This window comes from Ornithorhynchus anatinus, chromosome 3, assembly GCF_004115215.2.
Source record: "Ornithorhynchus anatinus isolate Pmale09 chromosome 3, mOrnAna1.pri.v4, whole genome shotgun sequence".
NCBI lineage: Eukaryota > Metazoa > Chordata > Mammalia > Monotremata > Ornithorhynchidae > Ornithorhynchus > Ornithorhynchus anatinus.
The window spans coordinates 23608120-23626712 of NC_041730.1; the positions used below are offsets into that span (position 1 = coordinate 23608120).

At 50.3% G+C, this 18593-nt stretch overlaps 1 protein-coding gene across 3 annotated transcripts in view; it reads right to left on the minus strand.

Annotated features, from left to right (window-relative positions):
* Nucleotides 1-3480: 3480 nt before the first annotated feature.
* The window catches only part of TSPAN18 (tetraspanin 18), a 203600-nt gene continuing 188487 nt past the window's right edge, over nt 3481-18593 (minus strand). For all 3 annotated transcript variants that reach the window (XM_029060539.2, XM_029060540.2, XM_001505943.5), the window contains 5 exons: nt 17992-18066; nt 12094-12192; nt 11661-11840; nt 7783-7866; nt 3481-6456 (listed from right to left, as the gene is read on the minus strand). In XM_029060539.2, coding sequence (XP_028916372.1) covers nt 6409-6456; nt 7783-7866; nt 11661-11840; nt 12094-12192; nt 17992-18066 — 486 coding nt within the window. In that variant the 3' untranslated portion in view covers nt 3481-6408. The remainder of the gene's footprint in view (nt 6457-7782; nt 7867-11660; nt 11841-12093; nt 12193-17991; nt 18067-18593) is intronic.

Consider the following 18593-nt stretch of genomic DNA (forward strand, 5'->3'; position numbering starts at 1 on the left):
ACCCGCAAAGGTATAAATCCTTGTGTTAACTAACACAAGCCGAGGCCTGCTCCTAGATCCCTCCACCCGCAGCCGACTCAGGCAATCCTAATACCCCGGAGACCCGGGATGCCGGAGGGATGAGCAAACAGAGCCAATGGATGAGGGAAACTAACTGGGGGGAGGGAAGGAATCCTTTCCCTTGTTAACCTCCGCGTTGCCCTTACTCGTGAGCTACACGGAAGTTTCAGTGAGACAAGGAGCCTCCTTCCAAATTCCTGTCGTAGCCGTGTCCCCCATGCTGTTCGGGACCGACTCAAGAAGGCTGACCCAGGAGGGAGTGGAAGGGAGCTCATGGAATCCCAGGCAGGTAAAAGCAGAGCCCACCTCTCTCTCAGCTCACTGAAACCAACTGAGGGGCTGTTAGAAGTGCTTCCATAATGGAGGACGCATCTGAAGTTTGCCATTTGGCACCCCCTCCCCCAGGCGCCCTGACCCCACCTGGGTGGCCGGCTGTCTTTTCTGGACACACACACTGCAGATCTCTTCCTTCACCTCAACACACCCACGGGTTCCTTCGTCAAGTCAGAAACCACCTTGTAAATAGTAGGGTTAGCATATGCAAAAAAAAAAAAAGATGATTTTGTGCTGGATTTGACTGTGTTTGCCTCTGTGCGGTCCCTCCCCTTGACTGCACTGCCACTGCCTGCTGCTCTGCTCTTTTCTTCCCTCCTCTTTCCTCTCCTCCAGACCAGAACAGCAATGAACTTTACAGCTGCATGGACTGGTAATAAGAGTATTTATTAAGCACTTACTGTGTGCAAAGCACAGTACTAAACCCTGGGAGAAAACAGACAGGTGGGAATTAAACGTGGCCCCTGTCTTGTGAGGAAAGAACCGAGCCAGCAGCACTCTTGACCCAAACCCCTGCCACCCTGTTAATCTCTATATTCATATTCTTGATTCTTTTTTCTTGCTTTAATGGTGCCTTTTGAGCAGGAAAGACCGAAGCTCATGTGGTAGTCCAGAAAGACCGTCGTAATGTGTGATTTTATTTTTTGCTGTTGCAAGACTCTCTGTCCACTAAACTTGATACCTCAATATCAGAAATAAACAAAATACAGTCAGAAACCAAGAGAGCCGCCCCCCCCGAAGTGCCGGACTTAGCACCTGCCGACTCAGCCGAGGGGAAATGCAGCAGTTGATTTCTGCGGTTGGAGGTTGGGGGTTCAGCCGCAATGGAGGGGGGAGCTGTGACCCTTTTCCCCTCACCCCCACCTCCACCAAGTGTCTTTCTCTTGACGTGGCCCACCCATCTTGGTTCCCTGCCCAGCCCCTTTCCCCAGAGCAGTCTGCTACCCTCCTCAAGTTCCAGCAGCTCCCAGCCCAAACCTAGCAGGGGTTTGTGGGAGGGGATTTTTAAAAAAGTGACAGTCCTTCCACTTCCTCTTAGATGTGTGTGTGTGTGTATGTGTGTGCTCACGTGCATGGGTGGTGGCCACACTGGGTGAGGATGTGGGTGCTATTTTTAGCGGCTGGCCAACCTCTTGCTAGGACTGCATCACAACTACAGATCATGCAACCGCACCTATTTGAGTCTGCTGAAGCTGAGTGGTTTGTACAAGACGCCCACCCTGAATTACACCCCCACCCCAATACAACGAGGAATGGGAGGAGTCCCCGGACCCTCTGCTGTCTCCTCGCCCAAGGCAGAGTTCTCAGCTTGAAGTGGAACACCGCCAGCCGTGGCCAGCCCCTGCAGCGGGATGGATTGAAACAGTGTCCTGGTGGAACTCATCTGTCCAAATCGAGGATCGGCCTCAAAGTGGAAACAGGGCCTCTGGGCTGCCTGTGAGGGAAATAGCCTCAGAGACCAACTCTTGGGGCTGAGGGGCAGGGAGGTAGATACCATTTCTGGGCTATCAGTGTCTCCAACTGGAAGGTCAGACGAGGGGCCGACAGACAAGTCATCCTCCGTCCTCTCCTCTTCCTGGTGCCCAGAAGTGTATCTAGCACAAGGAGAGGAGGAGGGGAAAGGGAGAGGACCCTGGACATTTTTACTGGGAGAGGCTTTCTGGATAGGCTTCCTGACCCCTGAGCCGTTGCCTGGCAGGAAGGGGAATTATTATTATTATGGTGTTTAAGTGCTTACTATGTGCCAAGTACTGTTCTAAGCACGGGACTAGATACAAGATTATCAGGATGGACACAGTCCCTGTCCCACATGGAGCTCCCAGTCTAGGTAGGAGAGAGTAGAATTTTAATCCCCATTTCACAGATGAGCAATAAAGGAGCCAAGTTCCAACCTGGTCCTGGCTGTCCTGCAGCTGGATTCTCTGTTTGAACTTCCAGGCCTTAAGCTCTGCCCTTAGGGCATTTGGGCTGCTTTTTTCTCAGGTATGGGCATTTTACCCCATTGGGCCTGGAATTAGCCACCCTGCCCTCACTTTACCCTGTTCTCGGAAGCTTTGCCAGGGGCTTGGCATAAGGAGTTGAACCAAGTCTGCTGGGAACAGGGTCCAACCCTGGCTTGGAGGCTTGGGTTTGGCCAGCTGTCTGGGCCATCCCATGCCACATCAGATACCAAAACAACCCCAGGACTCTCTTCTAATCATTGTGCTATTTGTTATATAATGATGATGATGATGGTATTTGTTAAGCACTTATTACGTGTCAAGCACTGTTCTAAGCACTGGGTTAGATACAAGGTAGTCAGATTAGACACAGTCCCTGTCCCACATGGGGCTCAAGGTCTTAAATCCCCATTTTACAGATGAGGTAACATGCACAGAAAAGTTGAATGACTTGTCCAAGGTCACATAGCAGGCACGTGGCGGAGTCGAGATTAGAACCAGGTCCTGCTGACTCCCAGGCCTTTAGTCGATCCACTGCGCCACGTTGCTTCCTATGTGCCAAGCTGGTGGGAGTCTGTCTCCCGTGGAGCTCTCAGACTAAGTAGGAGGAGGAACAAGTATTGAATCCCCATTTAGAGTTGAGGAAACTGAGGCATAGAAGTAGAGTGACTTGCCCCAGGTCACACAACAGACAAGTGGCAGAGCCAAGATTAGAACCTAGGTCCTCTGACTACTAGACTTGGGCTATTTCAACTAGGCCACACTGCTTCCACAGACCCTTCTGGTCCTGGGCAGTGCCAGTTTGGCTCAGGGCCCAGCCATCAAGGCCACCTCATCATCCTGGAGGAATCATGGCCTGGGCACTGTAAACCGCATCTCCTCAGAGGTTGGAGCTGCAGGGAATGGGCTAAAATAGCAGAACAATAGGCCCTGCTCTCAGGAACTCTTCTCACCCCATAGCCTTCTCTTCTCCTGGCGGAACAATTGCAATTCCTTGAATCTTTCCTCAAGAGACCCATTTTCCATCCCTTTAATCAACTCCCCATCCCCTCTCTCCAACCCCAGCCCCCCAACTTGATGAGAAAGTTCTGGGTTGAAGCCAGAAATTCCCACACCCACTGGAGGCTACAAATCAAAACCACCTTGCTGCACGTTCACCATTTATTCTTTTTTTATTTAAGAAATGGACACAAAACCCAGTGCAGAACAATCAGCATGTGTGTTCTGTTTTATATTACGAAAATCCTCTTAATATAAAAAAGCATTATGAGAGGGACTACATGATAAATTAGCTCTGCTATCTACTCCCAGGAATATTTACAGTTTTCAAAATAAACTTTAGACAGATTTCACAGCCGGGGGAGAGGGGGTTGGGGGGGCGGAAGCCGGGGGAGCCCATTCCCAGGTTCTCACGGTCACCCTCTGCTCCAGGATTGAATACCCATCCTCAACCCAACAGCTGCTCCACCATCCCAAGAAAGGTGCACTCGTCACCCCCTCCATCAGCCCTTGGCCCAAGATCCAAGCTAGGGTGGGTGGCCGGCTTCCCATCCAGAGAAGTCATTTGCCTCAGGGCACTGCCCTGAACATGGTGGGGAGCCCCCACTTCCAAGAACACCAGCACCAAACACCAAAGGGTGGGAAGTACCAGCCACCTCTCTCCTGAGAGTCAGTAGCTGCCGAAACGGGGCATAACCCAGAAACCAGATTTCTTTGGGCCAACCGATCCTGGAGACAGAGTATAATGGGATGGAGAGTTTGTTACAGGGGAGAAAACACAGGGGGAGGGGGGAGAGACCAGTCTGACCCAATTCCAAGATTTTTTGAAAAAGGGAACCTAAAAGGCAAAAAGATTACCCCCTTTCCAAGTCATTCAGATAAGCATTGATTTGGGGGTGCCCAGAGATGTAGAAATCAAGGTGTAAACTAGTTTCTTTTCTCTGGTGGGAGCCAGAGAAACTCTGCAAATAACTCTTCACCCACTGTCCACCACAGAATGTACATTTTATTTATTCTCTCCCTGTGGCCCTGAGGGGAAGGGGGGATTGGAGGAAGAAATGAGTTTGACTTGTTGACCAGGATAGCCCTGGGTGCTTCTTGCCAGTTCCTCAATAGCAGCTCTGAACCAAGTGGACATTTTCAGGGATACTCCCAAGCAGGCACCCTGGCAATGGGATGGGGAGTTCTAAGGCTAACAGCTCCCTTCTCCCCACCTGAGATGCCTCTCTTGTCCATCGGGCAAAACTCAGGGCTCAAAAGGGAGCTTACAGGATGGGACTAGAGTTTACAGGACGGGACTAGTTCTGTCCTGGGGAGAGGAAGGAGCAGAGAGCAGGAGAGTATGGGCACTGATGTTGAAGCAGAGGAGTTCTGCTGAAGCAAGTGATGGTCAGCAAAGGGAGGATCAGGATTGAATCTCCCCATGCCTAGGACCCAGCTTCTCTGCCGCTTTCCCACCTCCCTCCTTCCTACCACTACCCCTTCAACCAACAGGGTTTCTGAGCTCATGGCAGCAGGCCGGGGGCATAAACTGTTTGTGCAGATCATAGACTGGACCATTCATGTGCAAATGCTCCAGAATGGCCCCACCGGCCGGTTGTCACCATTTCACAGCTTGCCTGGACATCTTTCCTGGGAAGGAAGTGCTGCTGCTGCAACCTGAGTCCCATCCCAGGGCCCTGTTAAATGTCCTGTCCCTGGGCTGTTCAGAACTTCACTCCCAGCACCCTCCAGAACGGCCTCAATTGGCTTGGCTGTACACACGTTTTCACATCTAACACCAAACAAACTCACTCTTTTGGGCTCCCTCCTCCTCCCTGGCCCTTCTGATCATTCTGGACAGGGGACAGCGAGAAGGTGGGCAGGGCCCTGCCCCCAACAGGAACCGAGCTCTTCAGGCGGAATGCCACCCACCCTGCTTGTCTTTGTCAAAGGCAGATGGGTCCCTCTGTTACTGGTGCCATGCATCTGACTCGTCCAGATGGCTGGAAGGCACAAGGGAACATTGGAACCTGACGCATGGAATTAAGCCATTGGGATTTTACAGAAAACAGAGTCCTCCCAAGGTCTTGGGAGAGTGTAGTTGGGTGTGTGTGGGTGGATTTGTGTGTGTGTGCATGTGTGTGTGTCTGGGGAGTAGTAGGGCACATTTCAGGGTCCCAACAGAGATAGTTCTTCCACACTCTTCCTCCCATCCTCACTGGGGAGTGAGCGGGGCCCCTTGGGAAAGCTAGGCAAACAGACTTCTACTCCCACTCTAATCAGGGTCTCCGTTTGCTCTGGGCAAAATCCAAATGAGAAATGAGGCATTGTAGGAACCACAGGGTTTCAGGCAGAAAGGCAATCACTACTAACCCAGGGCAAGCAGGCAGGCAGGCCCCTTTCTCAAGGGAAAGCATTATGGCAGTGAGTGGGCTCGTCTCCTCTCCTCTTTCCAGACGTAGCTCCTCTTGTTCTCTTGAGGTCCCTCCCACTGCCCACAGCTCCTGGAGGTTCCAGCCCTCTGCAGGGAGAGCAATTGGGAGGAAGTGGCTGAGAGATTCCCAGGACCAGATGCTTCCACATCTTCCACTCACCTCCCCACCAGCTCTCGTTTTCCTCTCTACTCAGCAGCAGGCCTCCATGTTGCTTGCTCACAGCTGGGTCCATCGCTTCCTGTCTCTGTGTCCTTGATCCACATTCCTGCCTCCTCTGGAAGGTCCCGGTCAGATGGGGAGAAGGTCCCCAAAGGATGCTGGTCCTGGAGTTGGGCAGCCCCGATTGTGATCAAACTGGAGGGGCTTGCTTCTCCGGCCCCCTCCCCACCCCAGCCCCTTTGGTCTCTAGTGCAATCGGAGCTTTCCTCTTGCCCCCGGTCCCTGCAGGGAGACGCCCGTGGAAAGAATACAGTCTCTGGTGTTCAGCATGTCAGAGTTCCAGCCCCTGCAGCACGATCCTCCAGGCCAGTCATATAATACAACCTTACTTTTTTTTTCATTTCATTTTGTTAAAAAAATAGTTCTTTCCCCCTGGTTCTGCTCCCTCACCTACTTCTTTCTTCTGGGCCAGGCAGGGTTAGGGGGCTGGGTGAGTGTCACTACTGGATTCCCCGGAACAGGCACATGGCGAAGATCATGGCGAACAGCTGCAAAGGGGCAGGGGACAAACAGTCAGACTGAGGCTCCGCCTGAGGTGGCCTCCGCCCCCTACACCCTCTGGGGCTGCAAGTTCCCAGGGAACACAACTGGAGTTGTTGGGAGCGGGGGGGTGAAAGGGACTGTTGCTAAGGCACAAAGAGCAAAAGGGGATACAGGGCTATTTGGCCGGTCGCAAGGGTCTAATAAATAGTAACAGGGCTGTTGTTGTTGACAGGCAATCATTCCTGCTCATTGCTGCCCCACCACTGGCTGCTGGGCCCCAGGCAGGGTCAGAAGTCCCAGTCCCTCTGGAAAGGAACAACCTAATGCTCTTAGCTTTCATTTCCCTCTGGGCTCCTGTCGAGCTGTCCTGGATTTTGGGTCTCCTGGAGCAACAGCTCTTCCCTGCCTGCCTTGCTTCTCTGCCCGCCCTCCAGCCTGTGGGCTAAGTATACTGGGGGTGGGGGTGATGACAAAGAGGGGGTCCAGCTGCTTCCTGCAGGCAGGATTTCTGATGACTTGTAATAATAATGATAATTACGGTATTTGTTAAGTGCTTACTATGTGCCAGGCACTGTACTAAGTGCTGGGTGGATGCAAGCAAATTGGGTTGGACACAGTCCCAGTCCCTTGTGGGGCTCACTGTATCAATCCCCATTTTTACAGCTGAGGTAACTGAGGCAAAGAGAAGTGAAGTGACTTGCCCGAAGTCACACAGCAAGCAAGTGGTGGAGCCGGGATTAGAACCCATGACCTCTTGACTCCCGGACCTGCACTCTATCCACTATACCCTGCTGCTTCCCCTTTACTTGTACTGTACTATATCTGTACTGAGAGGGGCAACAGGCCAGAGGGTGTACATTTCCATGGGGAACATGGGAGTGGTCGGGTGCCCTTCTGCATGGAGGGGATTTGCAGAAGTGGCATAGGAGGAGAGGGAGACGATGACTTTGTTTCCCCTCTCCTCCCCCCAGAAGCCCTTCCAGCACCACCCACCATAGTTTGGAGATGACCAGCAAGGAGTTCTCTCTCTAATCCCCCACCCTCTGGGCCCATGGTTGAACCCCCTCAAGCCCTATACCCATTCAGGCTGACCCAGGGCTCCCTCAGTGCCCTCTCAGTCACGTGGGCTCTGGTCAACACCAGCTGGCATAGCAGCCAGGTAGTCCAAGGAGACAATGACAGGGGAGCTGAATCCCCAGCTCAATTTGAAAACCAGGTTTAGAACTGAGGAGGTCCCTGACCTCTGCAGGCCCCTTGGAAATGTTGGGCATCCAGAAGGGAGTCCAGAGTCCAGAGGCCTGGGGACCTGGTTTGGGAGGGACCCAGTTTACCTCAATGGTCAGCACCCCGATAGCAAGGGCTCCTGCCAGGTACACGTAGGTCTCGAAGGAGTTAAGGATCACAGTGTAACAGCCCTAGGAAGAAGCAAACAACACAGTGACCCTGATGCCTTCCCACTGGGGGCCTGGCTTCCGGGTGCACACTTAGTCCCGGAAGTCACCCTCCATTCAGAAATGCTGATCACAGCAAATTGATCTCGCCAAACTTCCAACAGGATGCCATCAGAATGCGTTCCCCCTCCCAGCCCTCCCTGCTTCCCCAGTACTGTCTAATGGCCTAAAGTCACAGAGCTGGACAGCAATGAATAGAGAACAATAATAAAAATGTATTAAGTGCTTATTAACGTGTCAAGCACTGTGCTAAATGCTGCAGTTATTTCAAGATAATCAAATCCTGCAAAGGGCTCACAGTCGAAAAGGGAAGACCAGGCATTTTAATCCCATTTTGCTGAAGAGGAAAGAGATTAACCAGAGAGGTTAAGCAACTCACCCCAGGTCACACAGCAGGCAAGTGGTGGACCCAGGATTAGAACTAGGATTTCCTGTCTCATTAGTCCTGTGTTCTCTCCACTAGACCATTCAGAGAGCATGACGGACGCTAAGTGCTATTTGAAGAAACCTAGCTCGATTACTACCTAAATTCACTAATAAGGCATCCTGAGACCAAGGGAGACTGGAGGAATCACTAACTCTTACTTGCCCTCAACTGAACTTTATTCTGAACTCTCCTGCTATATCCCCTTGCTCCTACTTTGACCCAGAAAATATCTTCCTACCCGACTAAATCTACCAGACCAATCTCCCCACCTTTTAAGCTCTTCTAAAATCCCACTTCCTTCAGAAAGCCTCCCCTGAATCATTCACAACTTGGTCCTGTTATATGCCTGTTCTGCTTTCTGCTCACATCAAATATATAAGTCATTTTGTCTGTCTGTCTGCTCCATTAGATTGTGAACTTCTTGGGGGCAGAAAATGAGAGCCTTGCTCCTTTGTACTCTCCCAAGTGCTAAGAGTGATGTTTCACGCTCACTAGGTGCTGACTAAATGCCACTGATTGACTGATTAACACCACTTTTCCCGGAACAGTAGATTCCAAGGGAAAAACCAGGGGTGAAGACTAGGCTATAAATGAAATTCCACTTTGGCCCACTACTGAGGCCACCGTGACCTTGCCCAGGTGAGAAAACCCCCTCCGCAGAGAGGGGTTGGGGGGGCTTCCTTCATTCAGAAGGGAAACCAAGTAGAAGTATCAGCACTGCTTGTATCTGACCTTCCCAGGCTCTTCCCCAGTTTCTTCATGCTGGGGCCAAAGCTCCAGAAACTAGGGGGAGTCAGACTGGTTCCCTCCCGACCTGAGTCCTAAACAAGGTGAAGGGTGAGCAGAGGGCCCAGCCTCGTTTGTCAACCCCACTGTGTTAGGACAGGACCGGTCGCCCTTACACAGTGGCGCTTGTGAACTCCTCTCCCAGACCTAGCTGAACAGGGGCCAGGACTCACCAGCTTGCTAGAGAGTCTGGTGGGTAAAGGAGAGAGGGCAGGGAATGAATAAGAAGCGGCACAGTCTCCATGAACTGTGTACACACTCACACACAACCATATTTAGGCGAGCTATTGACATTTCATCACCCACATCTCTATACACAAGGGAGAGAGCAGGCCATAGAATCCTTCCAGAGCATGAAATTGACTTTGACATCAAACATGCACTGTGGAACAGAAGACTCATCTGAGGAAAGGGGCAAGGAGAAAACATTTCCATCTCCTTTGGTCCTCTCTCTCTGGGCCAAGCCGCCAGGGGCCAGCTATGTCTTGGCTCCACCCATAGAGAATGAAATAAGTTCCCGTGCCCAGTGCCACAGAACAACTGAGCTGACACTGGGAATGGCAGAGGCATGGTGCTTTCCTGCCTTTAGAGAAAGCTCCCAGCTCTGAGTTGAGAGGACTGGCTCAGCCCCTTACCCCTCCAGCCTCCATAAGGGCTGGAAGAACCGGAGCCCCCTTCCTGGATGTGAAGGCTACTGGGTGCTGGGGAGGGGGTGCAACCTCTTTGGACGCCTGTGCCGTGTCATCCAGGCTGAAGCTTGCTTTATCAGGGGTGGGAGCTGGGGTCCCTGACTCTGAGGCCCCAGAAAGATGTTTCCAGACAAAGGCCTTTAAATTGCCCTCCACAAAGTTCCTAATTTGGCTACAAAGAATGATAGAGCTCAAACTCCTTTCCAGTGGGAGTCTTATAACCATTTAGCTTGTAGGGGCTGGGGAAGGGAAGGGCAGGGGCCAGCTGGGAGGGAGAAGGGGAAAGGGACTTAGTAGTGATCCAGCAGTGACCCTTGCCTGTTGTCCAGCAAAGGCTCACTAAATCCTGCCCCTCACCCCAGCATGGCAAGATTTCCCTCTCCTTTCAGCTAGAAAGAGCTCTGTTTCTAGTTGCTGGTCGACCCTGCAATCCTTCTCTTCTCTCCACCCAGACACTTGGCTGCCATCCATCCCACTCGGTGCTAAACCCAAAACACAGGGAACGTTCTCTTCTCCTCCTCACATCCACCCCCACCCTCTACACCGAAACACATCTGGTGAGAAATAATTAAGACTGTGGTGGAGGATGGAGGGTGTGGTCCCTCTCAGAACTATGCTAACATGACTCTCAGAGAAGCTGGAAAATCCTCTCTTTTCCTCAGGAGGGGAGGGAAGAACTTGCGGGTTCCAGTGCGTGGCTGGGGGGGCCAGAATAGCAGTTGCAACAAGGCAGAGGTAGAGACGGAGGTGATGTCCCTGATCTCTTGCCGTGATAGAGAACAGATTGCCAGTGCCCATGGAGCAGCCTGGCCTTCTCGCAGGACAGAGAAGGGACTAGGCCATACTGGAGTCCAGTTTCCCACTTGGCCCGTTGTGAAGAAATGAAGAGAACCCTGAATCTGTTCTCTTGTCCCTCTGACCAGGGAATGGAGATGATTCGAGGCCAACTCCGGATGTGGGGTGTGGTCTCTGAGTCTGGCTCAGTGCTCTGCCCAGCCCTCTGCTTTCATGTCCTCCCTCCTCCTGTGGGGTTGGCAGCTCTGACTGGTTTGTTTATAGGAAGTACTTTAAGGCCCAGCTCTGCCCCCTGCTCGGTGACCCGGCGTCCTCTTGGAAATCGAAATGCTAGAGAGGAAGGGGCCTGACAAGGGCAGGAGTGAATCTAAGCAAGACCGAGGCGTTTGTCTTCTCTTTTAAAAATATCTGAGTGATTTGTCAGATTTCCACTGCCACTCAGAAATCCCAGCTCTGTTTGGAGAGGCAGAGGAGATCATTTTGCTTTTTAAGCATTTAAGACAGTGTTTCACACTCAATAGAAACTCACTAACTACCACTGAGTGGTAGTTTCCTCAGGGCTGGTCCTTGCTTTTAGGAGGGAGGGTCTGCTGTTTGGCAGGGATGAGGCAGCACTGACCTGGCTGGAACACCACTTCCTCCTCCACCTAACCCTTTGGGGATGAGGGAAAACTATATCACCTACACCTGGGATGTGGGGTTTTGGGCCCTAGAGTAATAATAACAATCATCTACATGGCATTTGTTAAGGAATTTCTATGTTCCAAGTACTAAGTGCTGGGATAGATACAAGATAATCTGGTCTGACACAGTCCTTGTCCATTATCGGGCTTACTGTCTAAGGGAGAGAGAGACAGCACTGTTATTTAATTCCCATTTTAGAGATAAGGAGATGGAGGCACAGAGAAAGAGTGATTTCCCAAGGTCACAGAGTAAAGTGGCAGGGTCTGCAATAGGGAACGAGGAAGGATGGCTGGGGCCAGACTCTGTAGGTCTCTCTTTCCCCCTGTCATCTGACCCCAGTGTTATTTACTCAGCCTTCAGCCAGGGTGGGATTATACCTGTTTGTTCAGGAATGGGTCTCTTCCCAGGAGACACTCCTCCTTGCTGACAAAATCCCCCTCCCTCGTCTGGGGTTCTCTTCGGCAGCAGGCTTCCGGGACCTCTTCGTTGAAGTTCAGGAACCGGAAAACTGGAGCTGCTTTAAAGTCTTCAGGCCCATTGACCCCACAACAGCCAAACTAGGGAGCAGCAAAAAGGAGAGAGAGAGAGAGAGAAAGAGACAACTGGGTATAGAAAACCTCAGTGGGAATGAGGAGAGGGAGAGAATGCAAAAATAGCCTTGTGGCTTTGGGTCCTTGGGTCCTTTGGGTCCTCTCCAGAGGGGAGAGGGAGCAGGGGAGGAAGGGATGGGCTCCAGTTCCATGTCTCCCCATCCCCACCCAGCGCCACCAGCAAGTGCTCCAGTACTTCCTGGAGAGGGGAGACACTCACTGTGATCATGACGGAATTCCAGGTGGAGGAGAAGATGTCACTGTCATTGTTCCCCTTGTAGTGCTTTGTGAGTTCCTTGGTGAAGAATTCTCTGGTTAGCTGGAGAACAGGAAATGGAAAAGCCATTATTTCCCCCACAGAGTCACTCACCTGGTTCCAGGTAGGCATTAAGGAGGACCTGCACCAAGTAGGTAGCAGGGAACTGGCTTTGGCCTTGATTTTCCAGATATATAAGATCAAGAATTAATAATAGTAATTGTGGCATCTCTTAAATGCATACTATGTGCCAAGCACTGCACTCAACACTGGGGTAGAGCCCAAATTAATCAGATTGGACACAGTCCCTGTCTCTCATTAGGTTCACAGTCAAAATAGAAAGGGGAGGATTTAATCCCCATTTTGCGGTTGAGGGAACCGAGGCACAGAGGAGTTATATGACTCGTCTTAAGGTTGCACAGTAGAAAAGTGGCTAAACTGGGATTAGAAGTCAGGTCCTCTGGCTCCCAGGACCGTGCTCTTTACCCTAGATCACCCTGGTACTTGTCAGCCTCAGATGATCTAGATTGTTCAGATCAGCATGGATTTTGTGGGGCTCAGATGAGCTGGAGGTTTTGTAAATAAATGCGTTGTCTATCTTTTCCTGGACTTCAAAGGTGGTGCTTTAAAGAACTCAGGTGTGCTCCCTGACAGGCCATGTATGTGCCCAAGGTCACACCTGCTCAAGGACTGGACCCCACCCTGCCCTTCCCCTACCATGGCAGCCTCGGAGGCAACCGGGCAGACAAGAGCTGGGGCCTGGACCAAAAACCAAGGCAAATCCCACAGTGTGCCTGATTTTCCTCTATCTACCCTAGCACTTAGCCCCAGGTAAGCCCTTACTAAATGTACTATTTACTTAAGCTCTGAATGTTGTATGCACCAAGTCTCAAACAGAAGTCCGACTGGATGCTCCGGGAACAGTGCCCAGCAGAGCGTTCGGCTAGTGGGCTGGGTGCCATCATATCAAGGACACAGATGCCCAAAAGGCTCTGATTCAGCCCCCTCGCAGAAAGAATGCTCTCTCCCCAGACAACCCTCAGGGGGCCCGGCCACCTTTCCAGGCTGTCCAAATGGCACTGCCAGCTTGGTCTCAAGGACACTGGTAAGTGTGGAAGAAGTAAGTCATGTTGAAGACTTTCTGAGACTGCAAGGCTGCCCGAAGGCTCAGGGACAGTGAACAGACTGCTCCACTCAGCCGTGAGAGTCAGTCAGCTGCTTTTCTCGGGGAAAAGAGAGGGAAGAGGCCTCCCTCAAAGTGTTCGGTGAGGGCGTGTGTGCGTATGTGTGTGTGACTGTGTGGGCATGTACAGAGAACCCTTCTACGTTGGAGGTCTTCCCCTCCTCCCTGTGACTTGGGGAATCTCTCCAAGGCTTTTCTTAAATATCAGATCTCTTCTGAGAAGGCCCCCCCAAGCTGCAGCTATCTCTGCATCCCCAGAGCAGCCTTAACCTTTAGGCAGGGCCTCTGAAACTCAGTGTGGTAGGCCACAAGGCTTCCCTGTTCTGAGAGGTTCCCAAAGCTAGGGTTCAGGGACATCTGCCTATCTGGGAGAGCACCCCCAGAGAGTACTCCCCTGGGGCCTCCCACCTGCAGGATCACATCCAAAAAGACCACCAAGCTCCTAGGAGCCAGTAGGTGGGTAGGGGTAGGCAGGCAGGTGGAATGGGGGTTTCTGTACCGTGCAGGGTCCATTCTGATCAAGAGCCATAGGGGCACAGGACACGACAATAAGGAAAGGGAAGGGAATATGATGCGGTGATGGAATTCATTCTTATGCGTAAAGCACTGTAGTAAGCGCTTGGAGCATACAACTCAGAAACAGATAGAGACAATCCCTGAATTTCCATTTTAAACCCACTTGTATGGATGGGAATGCGTTTGTGACAAATGTAGGAAAGTGTAAGCATGGAATAATGATGAGATGATGATATTTATTAAGCGCTTACTATATGTCAAGTGCTGCTGTAGATGCCAGATAATTAGTTGAGACATAGTCCCTGTTCTACATGGAGATTTCAGTCTAAATGGGAGACACAAAAGGCTTTTTTATCCCCATTTTGCAAATGAGGAAACTGAGGCACAGAGCAGTTAAGTGCCTTGGCCAAGGTCACCGAGCAGGCTAGTGGTGGAACTGGGATCAGAATCAGGCTCTCCTGACTCTCAAGTTCATGTTCCTTCCCCTGGGCCATCCTGTCTCGCTGTGTGTGATTTTTGCGTGCCTAGGGTGCGGGTCTGTGTGCAGCCCGGTCTGTGTAGGATTCCTGGAACAAAGAGGTCTCCACCTGGCAGTCGAGGTCTTTGGGTTCCTAGTCGTTCTTCCTTCTGATATCCCCTTGCTCCTCACCTTCCCGAGGGAGATGGCAAACATGCCGGACCCCCAACAAGTGCCTAGGTTAGACAGCAGATGGAGCCACCTGAGCACGACAACCAAATCCTGCTTCTGGGTTTGGATGCCCTCCATAGTCGACGAGCAAAAGTACCAGGATGGCAGGTGTGGGCAAAGGCATGGAATTCCCCAATTAGCACCAGAAGAGAGTGTTGGCTAGCAGCATCTACCTTGGGTTATCTATTACCCCCTCAGGGACAGTCTGATTCTCACCTGTGTGTTCTTTCCCAGGGCTTAGTATTTGGCTCTGCACGTAGTAAGCAAATAATAATAATAATGGTATCTAAGTGCTTACTATGTGCCAGGCAGTGTACTAGGTGCTGGGGTAGATACAAGCAAATCGGGTTGGACACAGTCCCTGTCCTTCTTGGGGCTCACAGTCTTAATCCTCATTTCACAGGTGAGGTCACTGAGGCACGGAGGCAGTCGACAATTGGCGGAGCCGGAATTAGAACGCAGGTCCTTCCGACTCCCAGGCCCATACTTTATCCACTAGCCCACGCTGCTTCTGCTAGCATGCTAACTCCCGGTATAAATACTATTATTTCTATTACTACACATAAATGTATTGATAGTTGTCCTTCACTGAAGAAGAGACCAGTAATGACAAAATTCACCTACGAGTTCGGGAGTGAGAAGTACAATGGGAGACCCGTGGTCCTGGCCACAATGGATATAGAATTGGCACTGTTTCCTGTTTTACCTCCTTGTCTCCTATTTCTTAAAGAACCTCTCCTTGAAAAGAATCACTCCTTTTTGATAGGAGTGCTCCATGCTGACCTATCTTCAGTACCGAGAAGCAGTGTGGCCTTGTAGCTAGACCACTGGCTTGGAAATCAGAGGGACCTAGGCACTAATCCCAGCTCCGCCCTTGTCTGCTGTGTGATCTTGAGCAAGTCACTTAACTTCTCTGAGCCTCAGTTATCTCTTCCATAAAATGGGGTTTAAGACCGTGAGCCCCAGGTGGGACCGACTTGTCCAATTTGATTTGCTTGTATCTACTCCAGAGCTTAGTACATAGTAAGCGCTTAACAAATACAATTAAAAAACCTCCAAAAAACCCAACTCCCAGTTTTCAGAAGGTAAGCAACACTGTGTCTTTGTTTTTCCACATCCTTAAGACTTTTCCTCTGTTCCCATTGTATTTAGTTTGTCAATTTCAGCTCTCCACATAGCAGCTGTTGGAGTACCCTGCTGTGGCCCATTCCCCTCACTTTAGAGCCACCCAGGGTAATGGGGTTGAAGTGAATGTGGCAATGATGCCGGGATGTGAGGGTGCGTGGGATAGGGACCTTGGAAAGTTGCAGAGTCCTGTTGAAATGAACTGCTTGCTGACTGGAGATTCTTTTTAGCGGCCAACATGCCTTGGAAATGCCCTAAGTGTCTTCCATAATGCATTTTTACTGCATGATTTGTTCGGAGCACTGTTAGGCAATTAGGAAACATTATTTTAGCAATGCACGTCTGGGTAGAGCACAATGCAATGCTGGAAGAAATGTTCAAATGAACATGCGCGGCATAGGCTAAGACCCTCATGCTGTCTGCACCATGAATGGAAATATATAGAAAAATGGTGGATCAGATCTCTTAGATCACGTTTCTAATACACGTTTGGACCAGAATGTGACGACAGAATGAGGGAAACGTCTACCAATAACATGTGTCTGTCAATTCAGCTTGATTAGAAGCAACAGTTGTGTGCATGCTTGTGGCATCTGATGTGGCAAGGTAACATAGCTTGGGCTTTTCTTAACAAGGTGTTTATTATGTGGTGAGAAGAACGTAGTGAAGGAAGAAAGTTGTCTTCAACATTATCCCCTTTAGACTGAATGTTCCTTGTGAGAAGGGATCGTGCCTATCAATTCTATTGTATTGCTCTCTCCCAGGCACTTAGTACAGTGCTCTGCACACACTGTCTTCAATAAATACCACTGATTGATCGATATCTTAGACACAATTCCTTACTTCTAAGAAGTTTCAGCCATATTTCATTGGCTCTCCAAAGCCCAGTGAGAAGATATGTGAGCACTCATGAAATAGTATTTGAGAATAATATTGGTATGGGGGGTGGGGTCGACGGTGGGAGTCTTTCTCTCCTGGATTCCAAGGTTTGCATAAATCTGGGTTCTAGTCTGCTGGACTCCATCAACGTGACCCATGGCACTGGAAGTAAAATCCCTAGTTTCAGTACATCTAAAACAACTAAAATGTCTTGCAATCCTGGACAACTAAGTTGAGGAACATCATTCAGTCACCCAGAAAGCCAGGAAAGAGATAGCAACCCACTTCCCCTCCCTTTAATTTAGGGCAACCCCTGCCCAGCATTCTCCCCAAATGCCCCTCGGCCCCATCAGGAGGGAAGAGGGACCTCTGACCAGCTAGCTGGCTCCTTATTTTGGGAGTTCAAAAACCAGGATGCTATTCAGGACTCTACTGTGATTTGCTGGAAGTGCGTGACTTCCGGCAAGTGGCTGCACCTCTCTGAACCTCAGTTTTCCCATCTGAAAATTGGGGACCAACATCCCTGCCTCTCTTCTATTTTATGGCCTCCTGGAAAGAATCACTGGCCTGGAGTGGATCCCGTGAGGAGAAGAACCTTCACAGATGATCTACTATAAATCATCACATCTTTAAGAACACATCTGTAATTATTTATTTTATATTAATGCCTCTCTCACAGTCTAGATTGTAATCTTGTGGTAGGCAGGGAATGTGTCTGTTGTACTGTTATACTGTACTCTTCCAAGTGCTTAGGACAGCACTCTTCCCACTCCCTGATCCCTCCTGCTTTGGCCTTTCTGTAGAATAGCCAACATACTCTGGACAAATAAATAATTCTCCATTCACACGAAGTCTGTTATTTAAAGTCACACCATAGCCAATTCTTCTCCAAGGCGACTAACAACAGTTCCCCCTGGGCCCCATTTCCTCCCCTTTAATCATTCTGGGGCTCTTCACCAGTCCTCCCGTAGTCCTTCTCACCCCTCTTTATTAACTGAGGCTCTCGTGGGCAGACAAAGGCTTAGGACTGGTCAGGGTAGGGGAGAGAATTAGATATTGAGATCGACAAAGCATCTGAGGCCCTCAGAGAAAGAAATTGCAATGTTAGATCCAGTAGCAAAGGTCAGTCTCTACGCTAGGACCATTGACAAAGCAATTCATTTCCAAGCCATTCAGACCCTGTCGTCCTTATGTGCTCCACATTTTTTTCTCTGTATTTTTTAAAAAATAACTTTTGCCTCAGTGACTTAGGAATCTGGGAAGCCCGATTTAGAAAAGTCAGTGTCCCTGACACTGCTCTTCTGCCTATAAACATCTCTGCCCACTGGTTTGGTTTGTACGTGCTGGGAAGTGGGACATTATGTGGGGACAAGGAAGGATCGAGGAAGGCAGCAGAACCCTAAACCAGTCCAATTCCCTTGAGGCACTGAGAGCTTAGAAGAACGTTTCCACCAAATAAATGGGTACTTACGTTTTCTCTGAAGAGGAAAGCCAGGATTGCTGCTGAGAGTTCCGCCAGGAAGATCAACAAAATAAACATGAAGAACTGAAAAAGAAGAGGAGAGAGTGGGACAGATGCTTAAGCATGTTCCAGGAAGGTTGTTCAAGAACGGCCTCTGGAGGAGGAAAGCCAGTGGCCAAATCTGTTTGAGTGGTTGGTTAGTTCTATTTGGATCCCAGTAAAGACTGCAGGTGCTGGGGCTTAAAGGGTGAATCGCTGCTAGCCTTGGAGTTCAAAATCCTGGTTCAACCCCAGGCAAGGTGTGAGAGATCTTGGGCAAGTCACTTGCTCTCAAGGACTCCACTCAATCTGGAAGAGTGGAGATCTGCAGTTTGTAGAGAGATCCAGGCATCGAAACACCCTCAGCATGATGGATGGAAGGCCTCTGGCCTGACAACTGAATCTTTGGGCAACCTCACGCTATGGAAATGGAAGGGGTGGGAGAGATGTCGGCATTGCCCTGCCTGTCTCTATACAGGCAATGAAAAATGGAGAGTTGAGGTTAAGTGGATAATTTTTATTCAGTAAATGAGTGATGTGGACCTTATTTCCATCCCCAGAGTTTAGATACA